The sequence below is a fragment of the Lynx rufus genome, unplaced genomic scaffold, assembly GCF_022079265.1.
Source record: "Lynx rufus isolate CCGP_SWC_20201006 ecotype Redwood Valley unplaced genomic scaffold, mLynRuf1.p SCAF_17, whole genome shotgun sequence".
Taxonomy (NCBI): Eukaryota; Metazoa; Chordata; class Mammalia; order Carnivora; family Felidae; genus Lynx; species Lynx rufus.
The window spans coordinates 44,561,973-44,582,283 of record NW_025814831.1 but is presented as its reverse complement, the minus strand read 5'-3'; the positions used below and the strand labels follow the sequence as shown (position 1 = coordinate 44,582,283).

At 38.3% G+C, this 20,311-nt stretch overlaps 1 protein-coding gene across 7 annotated transcripts in view; it reads left to right on the top strand.

Moving 5' to 3' along the window:
• TMEM260 (transmembrane protein 260) overlaps window positions 1-20,311 on the top strand; it is a 72,979-nt gene that overhangs the window by 23,930 nt on the left and 28,738 nt on the right. For 6 of the 7 annotated variants that reach the window (XR_006962082.1, XM_047079594.1, XM_047079591.1 and 3 more), the window contains 6 exons: window positions 1,309-1,486; window positions 3,034-3,147; window positions 12,380-12,559; window positions 14,483-14,523; window positions 17,985-18,068; window positions 19,256-19,370. Coding sequence is in view for 6 of the 7 variants with exons in the window: in XM_047079594.1 (XP_046935550.1) it covers window positions 1,309-1,486; window positions 3,034-3,147; window positions 12,380-12,559; window positions 14,483-14,523; window positions 17,985-18,068; window positions 19,256-19,370 (712 nt within the window). In the remaining variant the exon portion in view is untranslated. The remainder of the gene's footprint in view (window positions 1-1,308; window positions 1,487-3,033; window positions 3,148-12,379; window positions 12,560-14,482; window positions 14,524-17,984; window positions 18,069-19,255; window positions 19,371-20,311) is intronic. The other variant, XM_047079593.1, reaches the window with a different exon arrangement.

Genomic DNA, 20,311 nt, shown 5'->3' with positions numbered 1-20,311 from the left:
TGTTATATTGCAGAATTGATTGGAAAACAGAAGACAACTTAGGAAACTATTAAAATAATTGAGTCTAGGGTAGTATGAGGACAAGTTGAAAGGAATTTGGAATGTAATTTAGAAGGAAGAAATGCTTTAATGTGTTGAATCAGGGTCATTGGAAGAATGGGGAACCCTGAAAGAAATAGGAAACTGGTGACCTTTATAAGGGAAAGAAAAGAAATAAATTGCAAAGAGGACCTCAAAAACAGGTTCAGTGATATCAAAATTGTATTTTAACTTTTTTTCTAAAATGCTTGATTAAAAGCCACAACTACTTCACAAAATTACCCCACCACTTTTTACACAAAACAATATAGTTTAAGAGCGATGACTTAGGGCTATATAATATTGTAACTATTAGACATGGTAATGCTTACTGAATCACAACACGTGTTAGAGATATTTGGTAACAGCTCTTTCATCATTTTAGACTTCTAGTGAAATAGGACATTGCTGTGCTAACATATTCCATCACGTTGCCAGTCTCAAATCAGATCTCTGGATTGAGATCCAGCTTCCTGATCTATTTGAGACGTCTGCCTCTCGTTGGCACTGGGGCTGAGAAGTTTGTTTCCAAGTGTAGCGTTTGGTTCTCTTTGTGTTAATGAAGTTCACATTCCCATCCCTGTCTTTAAAAGAAGATACTCCGTTTTCAACTTCAACTTTGTGTTGAGAAGAAATCACTAGAAACTAAGACCTTAACTTTCAAGATCTTAAAATCACCAAATATTGTGACGAAGACGTCTTTGCCATATGTTGAGAGATACACTCTAGTGTGGTCGTGTGGAAGGTGCCTAGGTCCATACATGCCACAAGAAGTGGGAAAGGGTGTTCCTGAATAGATCTTCTGCCATTTCATTAATTTTTACAATTCAGCATAGCTCCGTGTTAACCAGACCATCCTTCTTTGCGGCTATAGCAAGACAAGTGACTCAGTATCTCTCCAGCTACTACTTGTTATCTCTCCAGCTACTCTCACTTCAGGCTTTCTGCACTGGCTCGAATCCTAGAGGTTCCATCTGAGAACTAAGCCTCATTCAGTGCATGGGAGACCCAGCCGGCTCGTTCCCTCATTTGTTGATAAGTTAATATATGGACTTGCTAATTAAAACGTGTGGGAAGAAATTATTACATGAAAGTAATGTATTAACCATATAATGTGTTGGGATAGGGCTGGGTGACTGTCATAATTTCTGCCGCTACAGTTTCTAAAAAGGAAAATAAAGTCGGTTCTTTTTGTTGGGAAAGAAGATTTCATGTTATCTGTATTTGCAGGCTTTCTGGCTCCCATGCTGGAGGAATCCTTGCTGCGGGGGTGTTTTCATTCTCTCGTCTAACATGGCACTGGTCCATTGCAGCAGAGGTTTTCAGCTTAAACAATCTGTTTGTGGGGCTGCTCATGGCTCTTACTGTACATTTTGAGGAGGCAGCAACCGCCAAAGAAAGATCAAAGGTAACCTATTTTGATCAAAGTGAAATCACTTTTTGTTTTAATTTTTAGACAGTTGCTATATTTCCTTTTAACTTTGGTTTGGGCGCTGTGTATCTGATCTGATTACTGTCAAGGTAATCTAGGCATGTCGAGAGAGAAAATATTCTGAGTTCTTTTACGGTGACCCGTGATAGCCTTTATACAACATGGGACTTTTTTTCCTCTCAGAGTTCAGAAGCTTTCTGGAGAATGAGAGGATTGGAACCCCCTCCGAGGCCTATGGGAGAGATAGGCTTGGTGGTTAGCCCCACCGTCACGTGTGTGTGCATGTGCGCATGTGTGGTCGTAAGAGGCCAAGCTCCAGACTGACCACCTTAGGTTATATGCCAATATGGTACATTGACTGACTCTCTAATTGCCAAAAAGATCCAATTTGTACTGTTGGGGCGGGGTGCACCTGGGTGGCTTAGTCAGTTAAGCATCCGACTCTTGATTTCGGTTCAGGCCATGATCTCACAGTCATGAGATCAAGCCCCGCATCAGGCTCCATGCTAGGCGAGAAGCCTGCTTAAGATTCTCTCTCCCTCAAAAAAAAACCCAAAATATTGTACTATTTTTTAACTATAAGAAGAGTATCAAATGTATAAACAAAGTAGTTCAGAAGAGGTTACAATAAATTATAAGGCAAATGCTAATATCAGAATCATTTGAAATGTGAAGGAACCCGGTCTTCTAGGAGCTTACAGTCTACACATTGGAAAGTACCAAACCATCTTAGTATAGGCAACTTTTTGTTGCTAAAGAATATATGAACAGAAGAATACCCTGGTTTATCTGGGGTTTCCATAAACAGTTCTGTGCTGCTTTAGAGTTTACTTTTTGTTCAAAATAACTTTTTCTGATTATGAAAATTGCACATGTTCAAAAAAAGCAAAAACAGCACCCATGACTTGGTTTCTAAATAAAAAAGTGTTATACTTTATTTTACTTATTATTAAAATTTTTTTTGACATTTATTTATTTTTCAGAGAGAGGGAGAGGCAGAAAGAGGGAGACAAAGAATCTGAAGCAGGCTCCAAGCTGTGAGCACAGCTCACAAACTCCAAACTCCCAAACTCCCAAACCATGAGATCATGACCTGAGCTGAAATCAGAGTCGACCACTTAACCAACTGAGTCACCCAGGCGTCCCTATTGTACTTTATTTACTAGGAGAAAAAATGAAACGGAAAGAATGACTGAGCTTTAGTTACAGGTTTTACTTCAATGATACAGTATCCTATTATTGTTAGGACTTATCTAGTCATCACACAGAACTTTCGGAAACTTAATTTGAAGGCAGTCATGTAAGGTCAAACTGCAGTGATTGGATGACAATGGGCAATATTATAAAAAATAATGGTGATAAATATTAGTGTCTGTTGAAGTGTGACTGCTTGTGTCTAAGAGGTTGACTTCAGCCTGACCTATGGTACAAGTGCTTGGTTTTAATATAAAGAATAGTTTTTTACCATCGTACTTACTTATGAGTTTTAAATAAATTTTTAACTTAGATTTTTTTTTTTCCAGATAGCTAAAATTGGTGCTTTCTGCTGTGGCCTTAGCTTATGTAATCAGCACACAATAGTACTCTATATTTTGTGCATAATACCATGGATTCTCTTCCGACTTTTAAAAGAGAAGGTAGGTTTTTGAGTGTTTTTAATGAAAATTCATAATATTTTATTAAGGCCCGATATAACATTTATGGCATCAGAAAATGTGTAGCTTTAAATTTTTTTTAGTTTTCTATAATGTGTAAGTGACCTGAGGCTCTAACAACATTGACTGGAAAAAAATAGGATTTACAAAAATGCAGTATTGATTGCAGCGGCATCTCGCCTGTTTCATCATTTTCTTAGTGATTCTGAACAGCACCGTGATAAAAATAGGAGTTACAACACTAATAACAGATTTCCTTGATTGTTTTATTATATGTTCTAAGACAAAGGATAGTGTATTCATAATGGTTTATTCATTCATCCAGCTGTTTGTCAAGCCCCTGCTCGCTGCCAGATGCTACCCTAGGTGTTAGGGATGCAGCGCCCAACAAAACAAGATACTGTCACTGCTATTGTGACCCAAAAAATAAAATCTCTGGTAAATAACAATCCTGTTTTCTCAGAACAGATTTCTGTAGAATTCAAGATGATTTATTTCAGCTTTTCCTTTCTCTCAAAGGAAAAATTATTATTAATTTAAATAGCGGTATAAAGCGACATGAGAAAATTACTATACTCTGTAAGGCGTTAGGAGATGTACGTAAGAAGGCAGGGAGCTGAGTTAGGTGTGAGTTTTTGGAAAGACGGAAGCCCTTTATTCTGTCAGTCTTCCTCCCAGAGGTTGAAGCAATCTAAATACAAAGCCAACACTGGAGTCATTTTACTTATTGTTTATTGGTTTGTTAATTATTGTTTATTTGTCAGCTACATTTATTTATCATTTCATTGTTTGTTGCTATAGTCAGAATTATATTAGAAAATACATGTTTAATAAAATTATTATACAGAAATAGGGAAATTGTTCCAAAACTTTAGGTAATTGTATTTACTGTACTTGAACATATTTTGTCCTTAGCTTCTGGCAACAAAGCAAAAAGGATAACATGGAGGTTATAAAATTCTTATTGTGCGATCAAAAAGAAATAAAAACGGAACATAACAATTGACAGGAAAGATCAACTTTTTCTTGGAACTGGATTCTGTGAAGTCAATCACGTCCATTATGTAAGGAATATTAGTGTAGCAGGCAGTGTCTAATAGTGGTATTATAGAATATACAGAAAGTTCTTTATCTAGTCTTTTATTATATAAACCCTTGATTTTTTAAAGTTGGAGATATAACATAAAAAATATAATTCAGTGAAGGCTTTTCTATAGAGTACAAACCTGAGGAGGCGCAAATATTTTCCTTGCAGATTGACGGATACACAGATGGGGGTGCCCTCACACCCTGCTGTCCGTGATCTTAGCTGGCGTCTTTTTTATTTTTCCAGTCTTCATTTTTTTCCTTTTTCTTTTTCCAGCTTATTGAGATACAATTGACATATAATACTGTGGAAGTTTAAGGTATATAGGATGATGATTTGATATATGAGGTTACCACAATGCGGTTCTTAACACATCCATCACCTCATGTAGTTAAAATTGTGTGTGCGTATGTGTTGAGAACTCTTAAGATCTATTCTCATAGCATCTTTCAAATGTACAGTACAATACTATAATGACCATCCCCCAGACTTACTCATTTTATAACTTTCTCATTTTATAACTATTTGCACACTTTGACCACATTCACTCACTTCCCTCAATCCCTAAACCCCACCTCCAGTGATCACCAATCTACTCTGTGTTTCTGGGAGTTCAGTTTTTTAGATCCCACGTATAGGTTAGGTCATTCAGTATCTGCCTTTCTCAGTCTGACTTATTTCATTTAGCATAATACTGTCAAGTTTTATCCATGTTGTTGCAAATGGCAGAATTTCCTTCTTTTTTGTGACTGAATAATACTCCATATTATGTATGTATGTATATATGTTTTCTCTTAGGAATTTTATAGTTTCAGGTCTTTCAATCAAGTCTGTAATCCATTTTGAGTTAATTTTGTCTGTGGTGTAAGATAGTGATCCAGTTTTATTCTTTTGCATGTGACTGTCTGGTTTTCCTAACACCATTTTTTGAAAAGACTGGTCTTTTCCCCTTGTGTATTTTTGCCTCTCTGTCATAAATTAATTAACCATGTGTGCCTGGGTTTATTTCTGGGCTCTGTATTCTATTCCATTGATCTGTGTCTGTTTTTACCCCAGTGCCATACTGTTTTAAATACTGTAGCTTTATAGTATAGTTTGAAAAGCCTGCAGCTTTGTTGTTTTTTTTTCAAGATGGCTTTGGCTATTTGGGATCTTTTGTGGTTTCATACAAGTGGATTGTTCTATTTCTGTGAAAAATGACTTTGGAATTTTGTTAGAGATTGCATTGAATCTGTAGACTGCTTTGCATGTTTTAACAGTCCTAACTCTTCCAATCCATGAACATAGAATGTCTTCCCATTTATTTGTGTCTTCTTTAGTGTCTTTAATCAGTGTCTTATTGTTTTCAGTGTATGGGTCTTTCACCTCCTTAGTTAAATTTATTTGTAGGTAGGGGCGCCTGGGTGACTCATTTGGTTGAGTGTCTGAGTCTTGATTTCCACTCAGGTCATGATCCCAGGGTTGTGGGATTGAGCCCACATCAGGCTCCATGCTGAGCATGGAGCCTGCTTAAGATTCTCTTTCTCTCTTCCTCTTGCCTGCTCACTCTCTAAATAAATAAATAAATAAATAAATAAATAAATAAATAAATAAATAAAATTATTTTAAAAATTATTTGTAGGTATTTTATTCTTTTTTGATGCAATTGTAAACAGAATTGGTTTCTTAATTTCTCTTCCTGATAGTTCATCGTTACTGCATAAAAAGAAAGCAACAGATTTTTTTATATTGATTTTGTACCCTGCAACTCTACTGAATTCGGTTAGTAGTTCTGACAGCTTTTTGGTGGAGTCCTTAGGGTTTTCATTATATAAAATCGTGTCATTTACAAATAGTGACAGTTTTACTTTTTCCTTTCCAATTGTATGCTTTTTATATTTTTTCCTGCCTAATTGCACTGGCTGGGACTTCCAATACTATGTTGATTAAGAATGTTAAGAGTGGGCATCCTTGTCTTATTCCTGATAATAGTGGGAAAGCTTTTAGCTTCTCACTGTTGAGTATGATGTTAGCTGTGGGCTTGTCACATATGGCCTTTCAGTGACCATATACCTACTTTGTTGGGAGTTTTTATGGTCAATGAATTTTATAAGTGGTTTTTCTGCATCTGTTGAGATGATCATATGATTTTTATCTTTCACTCCATTAATGTGGTGTGTCATGTTGATTGATGTGCAGATGTTGAATCATCCTTGCATCCCTGGAATAAATCCCACTTGATCATGGTATATGATCCTTTAAATGTATTGTCAAATTGAGTTTACTAATATTTTGTTGAGGATTTTTGCATTGATGTTCATCAGGGATATCTGATATGGCCTATAATTTTCTTTTTTCTTTTCCCTTCCTTCCTTCCTTCCTTCCTTCCTTCCTTCCTTCCTTAACTTTTGACATTTTATTTAATTTTTTTTTTTATTTTTTTTTTCAACGTTTATTTATTTTTGGGACAGAGAGAGACAGAGCATGAACGGGGGAGGGGCAGAGAGAGAGGGAGACACAGAATCGGAAACAGGCTCCAGGCTCTGAGCCATCAGCCCAGAGCCTGACGTGGGGCTCGAACTCACGGACCGCGAGATCGTGACCTGGCTGAAGTCGGACGCTTAACCGACTGCGCCACCCAGGCACCCCTTGACATTTTAATTATAATGTGTGTTGGTGTGGGTCTCTTTGGGGTCATCTTCTTTGGAACTCTCTGGGCTTCTTGGATCCAGATGTCTCTTTCCTTTCCCAGGTAAGGGAAGTTCTCAGCAATTATTTCTTCAAATAAGCTTTTTGCCCCTTTCTCTCTTCTCCTTCTGAGACCCCTATAATACACATGATTTTCTACTTGATGTTGTCCTGTGAATCTCTTAAGCTATATTCACTTTTACAACTTTTTTCTTGTTGCTGCTTGGTTTGGGTGAGTGCCACTCCCCCTATTTCAGCTCACTGATTCTATCTGCTTCATCCAGCCTGCTCTCGAACTCCTATAGTGTATCTTTCAGTTCAGTTATTGGATTCTTCCATTTTGTGACTTTGGTACTGCCTTATGTTTATGTCTTTGTTGAACTTCTCACTGTGTACGTCCATTCTTCTCCCAAGTTTGGTGAGCATCTGTATGACCAGTACTTTTAACTCTTTGTCAGGCAAGTTACTTATCTCTGTTTGATTAAGATTTTTTTCCCCAGGGTTTTATCTTGTTCTTTCATTTGAAATGTATTCCTCTGTCTCCTCATTTTACTTGACTCTCTGAGGTTGATTCTTTATACTAGGCAAAATGGCTGCCTCTCCTAGTCTTGCAGGAGTCGCATCGTGTAGGGGATGTACCTCATTGTTTAACCTTGCTCTAGTTGTCTCTCAAGCCTTTATGATTGTCTGAGCAGCCTGGGCTTTCCTTGGTAGGTTCCAGTTATTGTGTCAAGGCCTGTGAGTGTTCCAGACGGAGGGATCTCAGCACCTAGTTTCAGGCTGATTGGAAACTAGAACTTCAATTAGCATCTTTAATGTATGCAAATATATATATATATATATATATATATATATATATATATATATAGTCCCATGGGACTGTAATCATAGGCCTTGCTGGCCTCCAGACCAAGCAATCTGGAGGCCTCCGCTTAGGGACTGATGCAAATTCGGGGCTCTAGACGAGTATATGAGCTTCTTTCTGGGAGATGCCAGCAAGCTGTAGTGAGGCCAGGTGAGAGCTCAAAGATGGTATCCTTCAGCCAGCGTTCCCTGAGAGCACTTCTGTAGCCTTTAGATGTGTGGTAAATCTAAAACTTCCCCACCCCTCAGGCTGAAGTTTTTTCACAGGAAGACCAAGGGTGTGTTTTAGTCTGTTGTCGGTGCAGCCCCTCGGGGATGGTAGCTTGTTAAGAACCGTCTTTCCAATGGTTTCAGACCCATAGGACTCCTAAACGCAATCCCCCTTGATCACCAGATCCACGCACTGAAGGGGCATCCCCTGTGTGGGCTGTGCACACTGGCTGGCTTTGGTAGAGCCACGATGGAGTGGCACACAGGAATGGGACGCACTCACTGGCAATAACAGGGTCAAGGAAGAACGCCAGAAATGGTACCCTCCAGCGTCTCTGTCCTCAGAGAGAGTTCTACCAGGCTTCTGCACCTACAGCAGACATTTTAAGATTAACAAATGAGGGGCGCCTGGGTGGCTCAGTCGGTTGAGCGTCCGACTTTGGCTCAGGTCATGATCTCGCGGTCCATGAGTTTGAGCCCCCCGTCGGGCTCTGTGCTGACTGCTCAGAACCTGGAGCCTGTTTCAGATTCTGTGTCTCCCTCTCTCTCTGCCCCTCCCCCGTTCATGCTCTGTCTCTCTCTGTCTCAAAAATAAACGTTAAAAAAAAAATTAAAAAAAGATTAACAAATGAATCTTCTTCACTTACAGTCTAGCACTTTCTAGACTGCTGCTTCTGTACCAGGTTTTGGGGCGAGTGCGTCTACACGTTGAGCCCTTAAGAACAGAGTCTCTGTTTCCTACAGAACCGTGAATTTCCTGAATGTTTGCCCCTTTGGCTTTCAAAACCAGACATTTGGTGGGGGGTTGTTACTCTGGTGCAGGTTCCAAAGGTTGGGGTGCCTTATGTGGGGCACAAACCCCATACCCCTCAGGGAGAAGTCCTGTATGTACGAGATCCCTCCTGACTGTGGGTTGCAGCATTGGGGTGAGGTTTTCTGTAAGACCATGTCTCTGCCTCTTCTATCCGTTTTCAGGTGGCCCTTTTGTTCTTCGTTGTGGAGGCGCTTGTTCAGGTAGTTTTCAGGTCTTTGTAAATTTGTGTCCGTGGGAGGAGGTGAGTTCAGAATCTTCCTACCCTGCCATCTTGAACTGCCTCCTGATTACTAAAGCTTTGTAATGTAGTTTGAAATCAGGAAGTGTGATGCCTCCAGCTTCATTCCTCTTTTGCAAGATTGTTTTGGCTATTTGGGGTCTTTTGTGGTTCCATACAAATTTTAGGGTTCATTTTTCTATTTCTGTTAAAAATGCCATTGGAATCTTGACAGGGATTTCATTGAATCTATAGACGGCTTTGTGTATTATGGACACTTAAAAATTTTTAATTCTTCCAATCTGTGAACGAGGGATATCTTTCCATTTATTTGTGCCCTCTTCAGTTTCTTTCATCAATGCCTTCTAGTTTTCAACGTATCGATTTTTCACCTCCTTGGTTAAATTTATTGCTAGATATTTTATCGGTTTTGATGCTATCGTAAATGAGATAATTTTCTTTTTTTTCAGGCAATTTATTTTTAGTCTGTAGAAACACAACTAATGTTATGCATCAATTTTGTATCCTGCAACCTTACTGAATTCATTTATTAGTCTAACAGATTTTTGGTGGCGTCTTCAGGATTTTCTCTATATAAGATCATGTCATCTGCAAACAGAGACAGTTTTCCTTCTTCCTTTCTGATTTGGATGCCTTTTATTTCTTTTTCTTGCCTGAATACTCTGTAGTACTTCCAGGACTGTGTTTAACAGGAGTTGGTAAGAGTGGGTGCCCTTGTCTTATTCCTGATCTTAGAGGAAAATCTTTCCTTCTTTCACCATTGAGTATGATGTTAGCTATGGACTTGTCATATGCGGACTTTGTTATGTTAAAGTAGACCCCGGATCAATTAAACCAGAATTATTTTAGGGTGAGATCAGCTACTGGCTCAGCCCTGCAGGTGGGTGAACCCTGGCTGGGATCTCTGTTTGGGCACCGCTGCCAGGAGGGACACCATCTGCCAAATCTGAGCACTGGTTGCTGAAAACCCTGCTCCCCGTCTCCTGTCTGTGTGATCCCAGTGGTTGAGCCCAGCCAACCCCTTTCCCCCACCATGGTCCTCATGAGGTGAGAACTGAATGAGCCTCCTAGGAAGTGTCCTGCATGTTGGGGGAGCTGGATGTCCATCTGGGACTGTCTTTTCCCACTGGAAAAACTAGCCCCAGGGATGCTCTGCCAGTGCAGTGCAGTGCTGGCCTGGGGGTGGGGTGATGCAGTCAGAGTGCTCCTCCTTCTTCCTAACGCAGCCCTTCTTAGTCCTTGTGGTGCACAGTGCGCTTCAGCCTCACCCCTAAATCCTGGGATTCTTCACAATGATGTCTTGTCTATGGATAGTTGCTAGCTGGTGTTTTTGTGGGGAAGACTGAAGTCAGGAATGATCTATGTTGCCATCTTGGTGGCCTTACTCGTAGATAGGCTTCTGACATCAGAGAAGGTGCTTTCAGATACCAGAGCAGTGCATTGACAGTCAGGAACTTAAAAAGTAAATGTCTTCAGGCGCCTGCGTGGCTTAGGCGTCCGACTTCAGCTCAGGTCATGATCTCACCGTTTGTGGGTTCGAGCCCCACGTTGGGCTCTGTACTGACAGCTCGGAGCCTGGAGCCTGCTTCGGATTCTGTGTCTCCCTCTCTCTCTGCCTCTCCCCCACCCACGCTCTGTGTCTCACTTTCAAAAATAAATAAACATAATAACAAAAAAAGGAAATGTCTTGTGTTAGTTAATTGAAAGAAGAGCCATATTCTTTCTATGAAACATGCAGGACTCAGAGTTGATAATGTGGGAGCCTTGTCTGAGAGCCTGTTTTTCCCATACTTAGGTCAGCTACTGATGCATGATGACATTTTGGGAAGTATGACTCTTCAAAGGGCATTTCATTTTCACTAGTTAAATAGCAGAGGCTAGAATAAGGTCTACCAGTAAAGTGACAGGGTACTTGGATCTCACTGGTCAGGTGATTTGAGGCAGAGTACGAAGTCCTGAGTCAGTTGGTTGCAACCCTCGCTACTCAGATTACCTAGGAAGCTTTTAAAAAGTGTGTATATGTGTGTACATATATGTATACGCATGTATACATCCATGTATATATATATTGTGTGTGTGTGTGTGTGTGTATTTATGCTGATCCCACCCTAAAATAATTCTGTTTGAATTGGTCTGGGGTGAAGCCCAGGCATTAATGTTTTCAAAAAGCTCTGCAGATGATTCTAATGTCTGTGCAGCTAGAACTCTGAGCCACTCTCCAGTGCTCTCTGAAAACGCTCTCATGTAATTGTCTCCCTGTGTATTTCCCCCACAAAAGGAAAATTGTGCATCGTGCCACTTTAAATCAAACTTTACAACATGTAGGAACTGTCAAAATATAAACATTTGCTTTATTTAAAATTACTTTTAAGAATAGCAAAGACATGTTATCCGATTAGCTATTTCTTATACTCTTTTCATGCATCATTTTTGTGCATCTCATTACCTCTTTAGAAATATCTAATGAAATCAGTACTATAATAAAAACACTCCATTTTCAATTAAGAGTGTTTATTTGAAAATGTTAATATAAGTCAACTGCTTGTTCTACTTCTGGTGAATGTGAACCTTGGTTCTTGTATTCATTGTCACATATGAATTTTCCTTTTTTGTAAAGGAAAAGTTGGCAATTTCCAATTATGATATTTGTAAGAGACTCCCTTTCCCAATTACTAAAGCAACCACTCTTTGAGTCTTTAGCATATCAGAATTCTTTTGGATATAATCTTTATGAGACTTTGTCAGTACTGTCCTTTATTTTAGAAATGTGCAGATGAAAAAATACATTCTCATACGAACGTAACAGCATTGTTACATACAACAAATTTCCATCAGTACTCCTTCCTATATGTAAACTGAGGAGAAAGCATTTGGATGAGCTGGGAGGTAATTTAAAAGCTAGCTTCATTTGTGCCCACTATTTCCACAAAATATCCAAAACCCTTGTAGAGAGAATCATATCATCAGTGTGTAATCACAAGAGAGAATATAGTTGAAGCCTACTCCCGATGATGGTGGTGAAGTGAATTGGTATTAGAGTAATACATGTCATGACATGGTTTTAAATATAAAACATGCAATCCACATGATACTCAGGAGTCTTCACTAATATTATTTGCTTCACCTGCCATGCAAAGGAATTCAGGCTGATGCAATTCTCTAGTAATCCACAGGACTCAGAAGGTTTAACATAGGATTCTGGGGTAACTTAACTATAAATTGAGAGATCAGCTCTGAGTAAACATTTTGGTGTTTTCCTCGCTGTGTTCTGGAAGTACGGGGATGAAGGGACTAAAATAAACGTTGTTAGACAACCCAATGTGCTCTGATGCAGGAACTCTCCCTGGGCTCTTTGTTGAAGCTGAGTCTGTGCTTCGGTGCTGGCTTGTTGCCCTATGTCTACCTTCCTGTCTCGTCCTACCTCAATCAAGCCCGTTGGACCTGGGGAGACCAGACAACATTGCTAGGATTTTTGACGCATTTTCTCAGGGAAGAATATGGAACATTCAGTCTGGTAAATTTATATTTAAAACCCTTTTGGGGCACTGGGCTGGCTCAGCTGGTAGAGCACGCGACTCTTGATCTCCGGGTTGTAAGTTCAAGTCCCATGTAGGGTGTACCGATTACTTAAAAAATAAGATAAACTCTTAAAAATAAGTAAAACACTTTTAAGGAAGTAAATGGCAAAATTTCAGTGTTCTGCCTGGGCTTTGACTGAAAAAAACAATATTTATCAATGACAGTACAGAGAATTTTCATTTCAGTTATTTACATAACAGACTTGCTCCTTGGAATATGGCCTTTATTTATTTTTTATTTTTTATTTTTTTTAATTTTTTTTCAACGTTTTTATTTATTTTTGGGACAGACAGAGACAGAGCATGAGCGGGGGAGGGGCAGAGAGAGAGGGAGACACAGAATCGGAAACAGGCTCCAGGCTCTGAGCCATCAGCCCAGAGCCTGACGCGGGGCTTGAACTCACGGACCGCGAGATCGTGACCTGGCTGAAGTCGGACGCTTAACCGACTGCGCCACCCAGGCGCCCCGGAATATGGCCTTTAACAGACATTAGAAAAAAATTGAAATCCCCAAACCTGACATCATAATGTCGTATATCCCGAATATATTTCTCAGCATGACAAAGTTAAAAAGATTCTGCCGCCAGCACCTGAAACACTTCATTCTTAGCATCGGGTATCACTTTGGTCCCTCAGTCTGTGATTTAAAAATATTTGGAAAGATTAAAGAAAAAAAAAAACCTCAAAATTTTTAATCTACCTTGACCAAAACACTTCCTTTTTTCACATTTGACAAATAGTGTTCGTGGTACTATTTACTGTCATACCTATGTGTAAATACTTTATAAAATATAATTTCACTAAAATTGCGTTATAAAAGTTCAAAAGGCCCTACTGTCCCTAAAACAGAAATCAGGGCAAAACACTGAGTGTGGTTATGGTAAAGGTTATCTGAAGAATAGGAGGACAAATTCATGGTTTTTTTGTTTTTTTGTTTTTTGTTTTTAAGAGAGACAGTTGTCTCGGATTTTTCTTTCATGGTTTGTGTTTTTTGTGCCTTCTACGAAGGCAAATCTCCGAACACTACATGTTATTTGACACCATTGATAGAAAATTCTAAACCATACAAAAACTAAACAGTCTATTACTCAAGGAGACATACAAAAGAAGTAGAACTATATATTATTAGAAAGTAGGGGAATAATTAACACCAAATTCAAGGTAATAGTTACCACTGGGGGGTAAGAAAAGCGAGGCTTGTGAGTGCTTTGTGAGATACCCTATGGAATTGGTGCAGTCCTGTTTCTTAAGTGAATGGTGGCTCTGTAGACTTTAAAAAAAAACTGTTTATCCCTTAAATACACATTATATATGTTATTTGTATGGAGGAGATATTTCATAATAAAATAGGTTAATGAAAGGATAATTATTAATTACTTCTTGACTTAGAAAGTTTGATACTTTAAATTTATACTCTGGCTTACTTATATTGGTTATTCCATTACAATATTGCTTGAGGGCCATTCCAGATTTGAAATTTGTATAATTCACATGTAATTGTGAAATTATAGACTAACATGTGATAATGAGCTCTAATCAAAGTGCCTTAAAGAGACTCCGTAACAAAAGTGTAAAGTCTGTTAATTCATTAATGTGTTAATCATTCCTGCTGGAAATATTTTAACTGATTTTTAGCCAATCATTATTTCTGCATTAATTCTTCCTAAAGAAAGTGTTTAGTTTTCATTGACTTCTCTGCAAAAACTCAGTAAGGCTCTGAAGTAAAGACTGAGTACAGAGAGATGTTGCTTTGTCTATTTAAAACACGCATATTTAAAATCAAGGTAGTTAAAATACAATAGCCTAACAAAGCTTCAGTTTAATGCTTGCACAAGTAAATTTTTCTCTTTTATGTTTAGGCCAAATCTGAAATAGGATCCAGTATGTCTGAAATTTTGCTGTGAGTATGAAATATTTGAAACTGTGTTTTGTTTTGTTTTTAAGTTTATTTACTTATTTTTGAGAGAGAGAGGGAGAGCGTGCATATACAGGGGAGGGGCAGAGAGAGAGAGGGAGAGAGAGAATCCCAAGCAGTCTCTGGCTGTCAACGCAGAGCCCCATTTGGGGTCGATCTCACAAACCCTGAGATCATGACGTGAGCCAAAATCGAGAGTCAGATGCTTAGCTGACTGAGCCACCTAGGCGCCCCTGAAACTGATTTTAAGTAAATTCTCTATTCATTCCGTTAACTGAATTTTGGGATTTCTGGGTTTATCTCTTTGTGAAGCTGTATGTCTGAGAAGTAGCTTTAGCCTGTACAGGTAACAGTTGTGTGTGTATACTGTCAAACATTCTAGCATTTCCTTCAATAAGGTAAAGATTGAAGTGAGTAATAAATACAGCAGTTATTAAGAGACTATGTAGAACCTATGCAACTAAAATGTTTCAACTTTCATTTGGATACGAAATTACCCAATGCACTGTTTCTTTATACATAATTTATTCTTTGTTCTGGTTTTATATATGCTTTTTTTTCAGAGATATTTTATAACATTGTATTTAGCAATTTGATTATTTTATTTTTATTTAGAATTGAGCTATGTTCTTTAATTATTCAGAGCTTTATTTACTTGATGTCTCTTAAGACTTTTTCTTTAGGCTGTCCTTAAGCTCTGTTTTGGACTTAAATATTTTTAATATCCAGCCTTTTTTAGAGCCAGGTTAAGCAAATAAATTTCATCTGCGTTACCCACTAGGGTTCTTGGAAAAATGGGTTAATATTTGCTTTAAAACCCACACAGATTAAGACAACTTGAAAAATATCCATACCAATCCTTTACTATTTTTGTAATATTTTCAATATAAAATTATGGCAAATAGTCTTCTATCACAGGTGATCTCCTAAGTAATTATTAATGTGGGATTCCCAGGACTATTTGAAAACCATTTTTAAAATATGGGGAGAATATTTTAACTCTGTATACAAGGCAGTTCATAGGTTCTCACAGTTTCTGTCTTGTTAACTTGCTAGCTTGTTTGCTTCCTGCCATCCTTCCTTTCTTTTTAAATGACCTTTTTCCCTACTCCCAAAATATGATGCATAATCATTATAAGAAGTTTAGAAAATCCAGGTAAGCAAAAATAAGAAAATTAAAATTATTATAATTCCAACATACAGAGATAACCACCAGTAACATTTTTGTCTGTGTCCTTCCAATATTTCTTCTATTTTTGTTTTTAAAAATGGCATTGTAATATGCATACTGTTTTATTAGCCTGCTGGTTTTCATTTTATACTGTAATTTGAAAACACTTTCCTGGTACCAATTATTCTTCTGTAACCTTTTGTTGGTTCTCACAACTAATTTTGAATATTTTTTTTTATGTCTGACTGACCCTTTCGTGGGTCCTTCTTCTTTTTCGTTTGGAGAGAAGGTCGCCAGAAGCTCAGTTATAAAGACAGCTTTACCAGTGGCCGTGGACCTTCATTTTATTCTGCTTTGCTCCATGCCAGACGACTCACTGCTGCTCTATTTTACCCACCTCCCAGGGTTGTTATCACACTGAAGATTGCTAGTATATTTTACCTTCACAAATCCCACCTGAACTCCAAAGAGCTCTCAAGAGTAAGGCACCTTTGTGAAGGCGCCTGGGTGGCTCAGTTCGTTGAGCATTAGACTTCGGCTCAGGTCATGATCTCACAGTTTGTGATTTGAGCCCTGCGTTGGGCTCTGTGCCGACAGCTCGGAGCCTTTCGGATTCTCTCCCCCTCTCTCTGTGCCCCTCTCCTCCCTCTCTCTTTCCCAAAAATAAAGAAACATTAAAAAAAAAAAAAGTAATGCTGGACTTTACATCTAACTTTTATTAGGTGCACATAAAGGTCATCTATTGGGGAACACAAAAGCTTCCTTTATAGTGAAGGAATAGCAGTTAGGTAATATGCCCAGAAAAAAGACATGACAAAAGTAATGACCACTCACACCCACGCTATTTGTTCAAACCAGATCATAATGTAGAATGGAGGCTTAATCCTAGCACTCTCTGACTGAGGGAGAGAATTTCTAGCCTTTAATTGTTTCAGGTGGACAGGAGTGTTGAGAGAAGCAACTCATAATTAACCTACTAGAAAATCCTTCAAAATGATGGGACCTAATCATCTATCCTTTTCCAGTCAAGCAAATTAAATTCTTTCCCCATGCATATCTCTAAATTGCAATCCTGTACAAGGAAATTATTGAATCTAACCCTAGGCAGTGACCATGTTTTAGAGCTAACACTTAAGCAACAGATCTCCAAGAATTAATTTTGAGACTGACTTCATTCCTTTTGAAGAATGGTTTGAAATGGGCCTCATGCTGGAATCAATTTTTCAAGTGTATTTGAAAATGGGTAAGAATATCTTCTCATAGTAGATGAGTCTCCATTAGTAAAAGACACATTGTGTGGTTTCCATAATTATGGCATCGCATTTTCTCCAGCAAAATTGCCGGTAGGGAGAAGAAAGTTCTTTGAGATGGTGTATAGAGTCGTTTCTTTTCTGAAAAGTGGAGACTGCTAGAGCTATTTTAGAACTCAGAAAGCAGTTGGAAAATCCTTATTAGTTAATGGAAGAATTTAGTTTAATTATAGGAAAAAGAATACATTTCTCAGAGATGGCTTCAACATTTTTGAACCACATAATATAGAAAACAAGGAAGCCTTTTAAGGGAGATCACCTCTTGTTCTTGTTTCCTTTTTTATGATTGGATCTCCAGAAAATTATTTGAATTAATTTTGTTTTCAATTAGGAAATCACAGGAGGCCATGTGTACAATGCTGACAGAAGTTCAAAAACCCATTTCTGATGACTTCTTACCAAACCAATCAGAGGATACAAATTGGTTTATGATATCGATACACCATACCAATATTACAAATACAGAAGAATTACTTGCTCTGATCCTAAGCCAAATATAAAATTGGTAACCCAGTGTTACAATTGGAAAACATCTTGGAACTATTTAACCCTTGGGGTGCCTGGGTGGCTCAGTGATTAAGCATCAGACTTCAGCTCAGGTCATGATCTCACAGTTCGTGAGTTCAAGCCCCACGTTGAGCTCTGTGCTGCCGGCTCAGACCTGGAGTCTGCTTTGGATTCTGTGTCTCCCTCTCTCTCTGTCCCTCCCCTGTTCACATTCTGTCTCTCTCTCTCTCAAAAATAAACAAACGTTAAAAAAGAAATTTAAAAAAAGAACTGTTTAACTCTTTTCTTGTGGTACCTTTTCTCCCAAATTTAAAATGAGAAGACAAAGTAATTTTAAAATCTGACTCCAGCCCTTAAAACTATTCAGTGCGTTATCAGGTGTGTCTTACATATAATGTTTTATTTGGAACTAACCACGTTTGTTTTCTACCAACAATAAGTTAGATTGTCTTTTACAGTTCTCAAGTAACAAGTATGAGGACCCAACTCTCATTCAACATTCAAGCCCTCGCAGTTTGGGCAAATATATCTTTAGCAAGAAAGTGAGTAATATAATTTTTCCCTATTCTCTTCCCCATATTCACTAATTCCATTCATATTTTAATATGTCATTGTAGAACATTGCAAGTATTATTTTATATTAAATATAAATGACTGACACTTCTGTTACAGCAAATTTGTATTGCTTTCTTGCTAGTTTTTTTTTTCTTGATTATAAATTAATGATTTTGGAAGATTGAGCATTCATCACATTACAATCTAAGTAAGCAAGTCATTTGATGTCTTAAACTTCTGGTTTGATCCCGTACTCTGCCCATAGCTACTTATTGTTGCATTGCAAAAGAAGTAAGCCATAATTTGAATTCCTCTGAAGAAAAAAGTAACCTCTGATGATAAAAGAAAACCTGAAAAATGCAACACTCCCTTAATTTTTTGTTCATTTACTTTCTAGTCTAAGTGTTTTATGTAAATTTATACATGTACATACATTTGTAGTTGTGTTTCCTTGGCACTTAACGTTACATTGTGAACATTTTCCCGTATCATAAAAACACTTAAAATCATTTAAACGTCTGTGTAAAACTCCATTCTGTGACCTAGGAGAATTAACTTTTAACTATTTGAGACTTTGCAGATTGCTTCCACTCTTTCTGCTACAAGTAATATTAAAGCATTTTTATGGATTAACCTTTATCCACATTTCTGGTTTTTCTTAAAGATTTACACTTACATGTCAAATTGCTAGGTCAATGAGTGTGATTATTTTTAAGGCTCTTCATATATATTATCAAAGTATCTTTTCTTGAAGATTATAATAACACGTGCTTTCGCAGTATTACGTCCTCACCAATATTGAGATTTGTCATTGTAAAATCTTCTTATTTTGATGCATGACATTATTCCTTTGTTTTGCGTATGTTTAATTGCATCTCCGATTTAACAAGATTAATAATCTGTATTTCTTCTGCAAATCTTAACTTTCTATCTGTTGCTGTATAGTTCCAAGTGAAGTCGTCTGTGATATGTATTACAATGTGTAGTGAATGACTATGTTTTGGTTATATGTTCCCACTCAGATTTCTTTCAACTGAGATCTTTCTTTGTCCCTAGTTAAAAATGGAAAGTTTTATGGGTCTAATTTTTTTTCCCTGTAGTTTAAACCTATGTGATATTGTCATTAATATTCATGCATATAAATAATTTTGGACATATTTAAATTTTTTTATAGGGACAGACAGAACCCATCATCAGTATGGCTTTTTACTGGAATGTTTTGCATTTATTCATTGTTCTTCGCTTGGAGAGCGAATTTAGATATTTCAAAACCACTTTTCATGGGTGTGGTAAGTTTGACTTGGATATGGCCCTTTGACCCAAAAGGTGATTAGGAATGTACAATCTTGTCTTCACAAATCTTGTAGAAGAGCGACTTATCTTAGAATAGTTAAAATTGTGTGTAATTTATTATAGATCAAAAATTATTAGCGTATTCTCTTTGTAGTAGAAATTATAAATGTAGATAGCTCTTCTCTAATGGCGGAAACCAATGCAGTGTATGTGTGTGTTCGAGAGGCCTAATAAATAATACCCTATTTGATCATCTGAGTTCTGAATCATCTGAGAAATGAGATAAACCAGGGTGAATCACCTTTATCACTGATCACTCTGAGATTGGAGAGTGTGGTTTATGTCTGTGGGCAAGGGGGCTTCCTCATAGCACATCCTGGAATGGACAGACCCACCCACTAGTCACAGGCAGCGCTGTCCAGGGCAAGACCCTCCCCACCCCACACCCGCCCCACTGGCATCACAGGGACAGAGTCTGCCCCTGGACAGGTGCATCCTGTAGGCAGATCACTTCCAAGAGAAAGAGGAAAGGGGAGGGCTCTGCGGACCCACCCTCAGCTCCCAGATTCCCGCCCCCCCCCCAGCTCAGTGCCTGCACCCCTCGGGAAAGAAGTGAGGGGTGTTACATTGGTGGAGCTTCCCACGTGGGAGGAGACATCAGGAGCAAAGCAAAAGCATTTCTCCACCCCCTCCACCTTACAAGTGGCAGGAGTTCAAGGCGCAGGCCATGGGATTGAAAAGAACGTGTGGATCCAAAAAGGGAGATTCGTGTGTCAAACGGGAAAGGGGAAATATTTGAAAATTGAAAGCTAGAGGGACGTGGAGTTGGATGGGGGAAAGTCAGTTAACAAGACCTGCGTGACAGCAATAGGCACAGGCGGTGTATTTTTTAAGTCGACAGGTGCCTGATTGGTTGCATAAAGCAGCCAGCCGGACG